Source organism: Neoarius graeffei, chromosome 9 (genome assembly GCF_027579695.1).
Source record: "Neoarius graeffei isolate fNeoGra1 chromosome 9, fNeoGra1.pri, whole genome shotgun sequence".
Lineage (NCBI taxonomy): Eukaryota > Metazoa > Chordata > Actinopteri > Siluriformes > Ariidae > Neoarius > Neoarius graeffei.
The window spans coordinates 5,286,946-5,296,366 of NC_083577.1; the positions used below are offsets into that span (position 1 = coordinate 5,286,946).

The window sequence follows — 9,421 nt, forward strand, 5'->3', positions numbered from 1 at the left end:
ATTATTATTTACACAAACATTTCTCCGACCCAATATAGGCTAATAATAATAACAAATGTAAATAAGCTAACACTCTTCCACATGCTATAACATGTCTGTGAGCATATTCACACTGTGTACATGAATACACTGTACAGCCACAACACTCACTCACTCTCTCACTCATTCTCTCACTCACACTCACTCACTCTCTCACTCATTCACACTCACTCACACTCTCACACTCACTCACTCACATTCACTCACTCACTCACTCACTCACTCTCACATTCACTTGCTCACTCTCTCACTCACTCTCACACTCTCTCACTCACACTCACTCACTCACTCACTCACTCACTCACACTCACTCTCACATTCACTCACTCACACTCACTCTCTCACTCACACTCACTCACTCACTCTCTCACATTCACTCTCTCACTCACTCTCACATTCACTCACTCACACTCACTCACACTCACTCTCTCACTCACACTCACTCACTCACTCACATTCACTCTCTCACTCACTCTCACACTCACTCACTCACTCACTCACTCACTCACATTCACTCTCTCACTCACTCTCACACTCACTCACTCACACTCACTCACACTCACTCTCTCACTCACACTCACTCACTCTCTCACATTCACTCTCTCACTCACTCTCACATTCACTCACTCACACTCACTCACAATCACTCTCTCACTCACACTCACTCACTCACTCTCTCACACTCACTCTCTCACTCACTCTCACATTCACTCACTCACACTCACTCACAATCACTCTCTCACTCACACTCACTCACTCACTCACTCACTCACTCACTCACTCTTTCACACTCACTCTCTCACTCACTCTCACATTCACTCACTCACACTCACTCACAATCACTCTCTCACTCATACTCACTCACTCACTCACTCACTCTCTCACATTCACTCTCTCACTCACTCTCACATTCACTCACTCACACTCACTCTCTCACTCACACTCACTCACTCACTCACTCACTGTTTTGTCTCAAAACTGTATTTTTTCACTGCTTCAATTATTCAGTGATTTGTTTTACATAAATTAGCCAGCACTCTGTGATTAATTACCCCCCTGAAGGTTTCAATCTCAGACTAATTGAATCAGGTTGAATTTTGTATATTTGGTCAGAGTTTAATGTGTGCTATTGGGTTATTGGGTTGAAGTCTTAATCAGATCGCTGAGAAAGCGTTTCGCGCGCGGGTGTGTGTGTGTGTGTGTGCGTGTGTTGATAACCTATAGCTTAAAAACTAAACTGGTATTGTTGCCTTGTTCCTCCCGAATGACAGAGGTATTGGGTTATGCAATGAATGTCCATGCATTAAAACAGGATCATTTTCATAAATTAAAGCCTCCCCCTGCAGGAGCAACATCTGTGGCTCACGCGCTCATTCTGCATTAAGGATGGCTGGATGGAAATGACTGAACAGCAATTTGGGCAAAGAATAACAAATAATAATAATAATAATAATAATAATAATAATAATAATAATAATACACAAAAAAAACCAACAAATCGATTTAGGCTTACTGATTGCTGATTGATATTTGGTCCAAATGTTGGATAAAATGCACTAATTCGAGAATACTAACACTGATCCCCCCGGTTATTTCTGTTTGGGTTTACATGGTGGAGCATAAGTTTGCATCTATAGGAAAATTCACACTTTCACAAAAAAAAGATGTCTTTCATAAAATATGTGAAATATATGTTCCACGTGGTTGCCATTATTTTCTAAACAGTGCAGAATTACGTCATGATTTCAGTTCGTTCTTATGTTCAGAAACGCATCCTTCAAGGTTGCCAGAAAAAACGAAAATAAATAAACATGCATGTTTTTCCTACTATGTATGTAAACTTATGACCAACTCTGTATAGTTTTATGGATATTATGGATATATCTTCCCAATCTAGTTTTTTTTTTTAAATTCAAATATTTAAATTATATTTTTCCATTAGATTTTTTTTATTTTTAATTAATGCTGTATAGCTAACTTATTATTATTATTATTATTATTATTATTATTATTATTATTATTATTATTATTATTATTATTATTATTATTTAAAGTAACCTTGAGAACAGAATTCGACTTTCCCATCTGCCAAATGTCTCATATGGTGGACCAACCTGTCGACTGCAAGAGCAACAATTTGAAAAACCAAAAAGAAAGAAAAAAGCAAATATTATTTGAAAAGGTACTGATAAATATTTCTCCATAATATCTTTGCATGAGCAGATATACACCAGTGTCATCTTAACTTACATCTGCACCCTCTTTTTCTCCCATAAAGGTAGACATAGCCAAAAAATAAATGCCATAAGATCAAACATGTATAGTCTATAACACTAGATGCATGCGCTTCAAATAAAGGTAGACCTTGCAAATCAATCCTGTTTTCTCCAGAAACATCTTCCCTTCCCTTTCCCTATAGCTTAGCTAGTCGAATAGAAATACAATAGAGAGAATAAAGTGACAATGTGCTACTCTGAGTTTGACCCAAGATTGATTAATTAATTAATTAATCAATCAATCAACCAACAAATTGCAAATAATTTTAACAAAATGAAATGTGATAGAGTTCAGTGTTTATTTCCATTTTGAAAAGGTCCCCACCCACCCAAACCACCCACCCAACCACCACCTTTTCTTTTCTTTTTTTTTTTTTACAGGGTGTAGTTTTCAGGTGATAGTCAAGCATTTTTTAATATATATATACACAACATCAACACTTTTCTAACACCAAATCTTTCCCAGCACTCAAACAGTTTAATATAGTCCATGATTTCTTTCTTTCTTTCTTTCCTTTTTTTTAATAAGTGATCTCTCATTATTGTGGCTGTTAAAGACAAAAAAAACAAAGGGGATTTTGGAAAGAGTCAAAGAATGAATTTGTGCAATTTTGCATGATTTTACAGTAAATGATTGATTTGCTAAGGCAACGTAACAGAGTCTTATAAGCACTTGCCTGCTGGTTTCACCCCCTCATGTATTACTAGAGTGACCATTGGTGGTTGTTGTTGTTTTTTTTTCTCATATAAACGAGATAAATTTAATTTTGCTATATAAAACATTAATGTTTGAGGTTTGGGGGTGGGGGGTTTGGATGGCATGGTGCACGAATGGAAGTTTATAAAAAAAATTACCAATTCTATGACAAAAAAGAATTGTCAAAAAATCACAAGAAAATAATTCAGTATGGGATAGAGTAGTATGAGTAAGTAGTAGTAAGTAGTAAGTAGTAAAATGTAGTAGGTTGAAAAATATAGCAATCTCTCTATTCATTTCTATAATTGGCCCATGTATATTCGATTAAAAATTGCATAGTTTTATTTTCCCAAATTATTGCTTTGTGATTGATTTCTTGTGTAATGTGAAGAATTAACACATTCTGGATTAAGGTCACACTTCTGTTTCCACCTGTGACCATGATGCACAGTAGTGAGCGCGTACAGTTAGTCAACATTACAATACATCAGATGGAGAGAATATGTGCATCCTCTCCTCTTTTTCCTCCTATCAAGGCAGTTAGAAAGACAATAAATACATACCATAAGATTAAGCATAGTGTGTGTGTGTGTGTGTGTGTGTGTGTGTGTGTGTGTGTGTGTGTGTGTGTGTGTGTGTGTGTACAGAACAGCAGAAGAAAAAAGCCCTGCAATGTTGAATTAACACCTACACTGATTAAACGAGTGTAAATATGAATAAACACTGAATTAACCGTTTCCATAACAACGCCTGCCATGCTAGCTAGCCTAGCAGATTCAGTCTTATTAATGTATCTTTTAGCACTTTGTCGCAATAAATATTATGTCAAAATAGTCTATTTGCCTCCTGTATTTTCTTTACAAACTATTTTGGATGATATTTGTTTGGGGCCAAAGAAGCTTCATGTTGAAAGCTAACTCCTGAGAAGTGTAGCATAGAGCTAAGTGAGCTAACTGCTGTTCTAGTAAACTGAAGGGGGGATTTTTTTTATTTTTTATTTTTTACCTAGACCTTATGAAGTGGGTTTGTGTTTATTTTAATTTTATTTTTCTTACATCTAATAGTAGAAAGTGTAGAATTTCAAGTTGTTTTGAGGTTTGTGCCCTGCTATGCTAGCTGCTCCAGTCAAAAATACTACTATGGTATACTGGATTAACCAACCAACCAACCAACCAGCACCAAGTGTAACACTTATGAAAAAAACATATTAAATAAAGCGAATATACAACATTTTACAGATGTAACACACACACACACAGTGGACTTGGCTAATTGTGTTAGCTGTAGCTAATACAGCCCTAATAAAGCTGCATTTTCACTTTTAGGTCTCACTTTTCAACCAAATGTCGTGGTTTTAAAGACAGTTCACCTTTTGTCAAAGTGTTAACTTAAACTGTGGCCCCCCATGCAGGGCCCTGATGTGTGTTCGCTCATTAAGCAGTTAGAAGGCTATCATTCAGTCTAATTGAAAACATTATCCTCCATTCAGACCTCATGTGGAGAACTTTATTGGAGGCATTACGCAGGATTCGGCTGATAGTCTCGATTAGCGCTGATTTGATTTGAATTTGTTGTTGTTGTTGTTGTTGTTGTTTTTTAGCTAACTGAAACTTCTGGAAAAGCTGAAAGAAGGAACGGAAATAACGGTTTAACGGTAATCCGCGTGCGTCCTTGTGGCGCGCGCGCGTTATTTGGATAGGGCGTTTCGTTCTGCTGTTCTCCTCCTCCTCCTCCTCCTTTTCTTTTGCAATAACCATGATGACACGTACGATATGAATAATATATATATATATATTTTAAAAAAAGTCCTCTCGAGTTCACGAGTCGTGGAATATGGCGTTGAGCTGCGCGTTCATGTGCACGACTCGTTCGTGATGAGAGTGGCCCTCGTAGGGCACGACGTTCTCCATGGCGGGCAGATCGTAGAGCGGCGCGTGGTGGTGGTGGTGGTGGTGAGGGTGATGAGGGTGGTGAGGGTGATGGTGGTGTCCCGGTGGTGGTGGTGGTGGTGGTGGTGGAGGCGCGTGGTGATGGTAGGGCTGCACGCCGCCGCTGAACGCGTGATAGCTCTTTTCGAAGTCCGACGGCGGCTCGTGCTTGAAGGAAAAGTTCCCGTTGACGCTGAGCGGCGGGCTGAGCGGCCCGTCGAAGGACGCGGCGGGGCTGTGCGCGCAGTCCGCCAGCGCGGCGTCGTAAAACGGCTCGGGCTGCAGGGCGCTCGGCGGCTGCGGCTGCGGAGGAGGCGGCGGCGGCGGTAAGAGCAACGTGCTCCCGTACGCATGCGCCGCCGTCTTGGCGTGGAAGGCGTGGTGCGGCGCTCCGTCCGCAACACCGTACGGCGGGCTCGGCAGCCCGGGGCTCTGGTAGCAGTACGGGTGCATGCTGGCGTACGAAGCGACGCTCGGTCCGTGCGCGTGGCTCTGCTGCTCGGGCAGGAAAGTCCGCGGGTTGAGCTGCAGACACCCCGCCACCAGGTTCGTCGTGGGCTGAGAAAGACCTTTACACAGCGCCTGCACGAACGACACCAGATCCGGACTCTCGCCCGAGCGCAGGATCTCGGACAGCGCCCAGATGTAATTCTTGGCCAGACGCAGCGTCTCGATCTTGGAGAGCTTCTGCGTCTTCGAGTAGCACGGCACCACCTTGCGCAGGCTCTCGAGCGCGTCGTTCAGCCCGTGCATGCGGTTGCGCTCGCGCGCGTTCGCCTTCATGCGCCTCAGCTTGAACCTCTGCAGGCGCGCCTTGGTCATCTTCTTCTTTTTCGGGCCACGACGCTTCGGCTTGCTCGCGTCGTCGCCCTCTTCCTCTTCCTCCTCCTCTTCCTCTTCCTCCTCTTCTTCCTCCTCCAGCTCGTGCGCGTCCTCGAGCATGTGCACAGCCTCCTCTTCGTCGTTCTCCGGCTCTTTGCGCATGGCCTCGTGCCCGGCCTTCTGCTTCTTGTCGGTCCAGTTGGCGCCGCCGGCCTGAGACTCGATCATCGGGGGCTCTTCCGTGCAAGATTTCGTCATGATCCTAACACACACACACACACACACACACACGAGAACAATTTGTGATAGATAATATTTTCCCTTCTGCACCAACCCAGACGCCTGCACGCAAAAACAAACAAACAAACAAACAAACAAACAAACAAACAAACGGAATAATAAAGAATTCAGATTGACAAGGTGCAATGTGGAAACTGATCAGTCTCTGTGTTATAGATCTAAACTAACCTGAAGATTTTAATAGAACTTTTTTTTTTTTAAATAAAGTCTCACGAACATCCTGCACGACACAGTAAATTCGATCTAGTGCACTTTGCTTGCACTTGCACAATTAATTACGATGCACTTGTGCACCTTAAGTCTTGAATAAAGGTGATGTAGGCTATAGATCACATCTCCAGGAGGAAGATATAGACATTAAAGGTACGGAGATCCCAGTTTAGACCCTGGGACAGGACAGGACCTCTCATCTCCATCATCAAGTCCCACAAGTCCCAGTGCTGCTCCTAAACATCCACAGACTGTTTTCTCTTCTTCTTCTTCTTCTTCTTCTTCTTCTTCTTCTTCTTCTTCTTCAACGGTTTGTTAATTAACGCACGAGCTGAAAAATTATCTAGGAGAAGAGAAATCACCAAAATGTGTACAGCAGGACCAGGATGGAGGAAAAAAAAACTGATCAGTTTTTTTTCCTAATGTAGTTACTAGAAAGAGTTAGGAATACAGAAGAAACCTGAATATGCAGGGTTTCTCCTGACATTCTACTGATTTACAACATAATAATAATAATAATAATAATAATAATAATAATAATAATAATAAATAACAATAATAATAAATCCGCCTATGGATTTATTTTCCCTTAATCATAAAAAGGTAAAATGTGTCACCTCTTAGTTAATTTAGAGACTGGTAATTTGTTGCTGTTGTTTTCTCCAGGTGCTATCATGCGTAATAATTATTCCCCTAAATCTAAGAGTTTATTCTTGAATATTAAAAAAACCGAGTAAATATTCAAATTAAAAAAGTTAACTAATTTTAAATTTAATTGTTGCAAACATTGTAAGTTATCCCAACAGCCCCCCAGTGTCCCTTTTCCCCGCTCTAATCCTCAATATTCTCTCCTGTACAGTATTTCAGCTCCTCCATCATCAGCACATGTCAAGATCATAAACTGAGCTTCAGCGCGCAGCTGCCGAATCCACCTGATCCAGTCTCTTCACATATGTGCATAGGATCTGACCCCTAACAGGTGAGTCTGTTCGTTCACCTCACAGAGGAAAATAATCAACAGAACGGTCCAAGTCCCAAACCACTGCTCCAACTTTCCATTCTGCAGGATCCAAATGATCTAAAACACACCTGTCCGGAGATGCTTTATCTGGGTCACAACGTGCACAGGAAATGATCAAATGAAACATTTTCCCAGTTCGTATTTCTTTAATTTGTTTGTTTGTTTTATAATGAAGCACGCGGGAGAAATAAAGATGAGAAGTTAATAAAGACCACTGTACCTGTGTGTTGTGTTTGTGTTCAGTGCCCCGTTATAGCCGCTTCATGCCCCTCCGCGTTTGAGTGTCTGAGGTCCTGAGGATGATGAGGATGAGGATAATGATGATCAAGTGGCAGCGCGTGAACGGGATGCTGCGCTTTATACCGGACGGAGCGCTGATGATGCTGGAGATGCGCGTGTGCCTGCAGTCTCTCTGTAATCCCCCCCCCCCCCCCCCCCCCTCCTCCTGTCTACCAATGACTGGCTGACGGGGAGAGCAGGCCCCGCCCCTTTCTCTCTCTCCCTCTTTCTCTCTTCCCTTTTTTACCCCCGGCACGCGCCATATGGCCGACTACGTCAGGAAAACGGGCCCCGGAGCGTCACGTGACATCTTCCGTTCTCGGTCCCCGTATTCCAGTATTGTGGCCGAATGAAAGGAAGGGAAGGGGGGAGGAGGGGAGAAGTGGCCATCTGTCGCCGTGTTAGAGACTCCGCGGAAACCTGTTTGTTTGGACCCGCAGGGATGAATTTAACCCTTTAAAAGCAGCGGGACAGCGCGCGCGCAAATAATCACGGTCTCTCTCCCTCTCCCTCTCCCCCTCTCTCCCTCTCTCCCTGACGCGCTCCGCTTCATGCGCGTCCCCGCGTCCTTTAGGGAAACAACTCAGGATGAAGTAATCATAAATTAACTCTGGTAATCACTATAATCCAAACAACAACAACAACAACAACTATAATAATAATAATAATAATAATAATAATAATATTGTTGCTGTTGTTGTCGTCATCAACAACAGCATTATGTGTATTTCACAATTATTGGCAAAAATTAATAGGCTGTAAAATAAATATAAAACAAACAGCTCATTATACACAACATCTTAAATGTTTTGCTACTAGCAGCAGTCACAAGTGCAAAAATCATCATCATCATCATCATCATCATATGTAAACCTATTTCATAATGGCAAAAAATCTATAAAGTAAATATAAAACAAACATTATACAGGATTATATACATTAGTATACAGCTGAAATGTTTCACTACGGCTAGTAGTAACAAGTGCGAAAATCATTATCATCATCAACATCATCATCTGGGCTTATTTCATGATTACTGATCAAAATAAATAAATAAATAAATAAATAAAATCTATAAAATAAATATAAAACAACCTTTATACAGAACAGCTCAAATGTTTCACTACTACTAGTACTCAAAAAAAAATCAGGCAAAAGTCATCATCATCATCATCATCATTAATAATAATAATAATAATAATAATAATATGCATTCCATGATTATGAAATAAATATAAAATAAATATTACACACAATAAATAAATAAATGTTTATTTATTAATTTAAAAGCATGTTCACATGTTGTCTGTGTATTTCTGTTTTTCTCTTTTTCTGTATTTCAGCCTTGATCATGCACTGGTGAAATGGTGATATCGTTCACATGGCTGTGTGTATACACTGTACAGGATTGTTACCAGCCTGAAATCTGTCTTGGTTTGATTATCAATCCTATTTATTTCTTGCACAAATCTGTCAAATTTTTTGACTCATGAGCAAAAGTAAATGTTGTTTAATAGCCTGATTTTATAGGTTGTTATAACCCTATAATATAAACCCTATCAGAGAAGGTAATGGCCGTGACCAGACAGTGAGCAGCAGCGAAAGTGAAAGGCAGGGAAGAGATAAACACCACTTACTTTAATAGTCCTTAAATGATTTTATACTGGGTTGAAGACATCTGCTCACGGAGCAACGCCAAAGAGCAAAACAAGACTGGAAAAATTGCAGCAGCTATATATGGGAGAGGTTTAAGCTAGAAATTAAGAAAGCTCCTCTCGAGGCCTGAGTGTTAATGGCAGTCACAGGGTGGTCAGTTTATAAATGAGAGCAGGAGCGGGTAATGAACAGA

The 9,421-nt window shown here is 41.0% G+C and overlaps 1 protein-coding gene across 1 annotated transcript; it reads right to left on the reverse strand.

Annotated features, from left to right (window-relative positions):
• Positions 1-4,829: 4,829 nt before the first annotated feature.
• On the reverse strand, positions 4,830-7,607 carry neurod1 (neuronal differentiation 1). Its single transcript, XM_060928582.1, has 2 exons — positions 7,514-7,607; positions 4,830-6,024 (listed from the first exon to the last, which is right to left on the reverse strand). Exon 2 carries the CDS (start codon positions 6,018-6,020, stop codon positions 4,830-4,832), a length of 1,191 nt encoding a protein of 396 aa, XP_060784565.1. The 5' UTR covers positions 6,021-6,024; positions 7,514-7,607.
• Between the last annotated feature and the right edge of the window lie 1,814 nt (positions 7,608-9,421).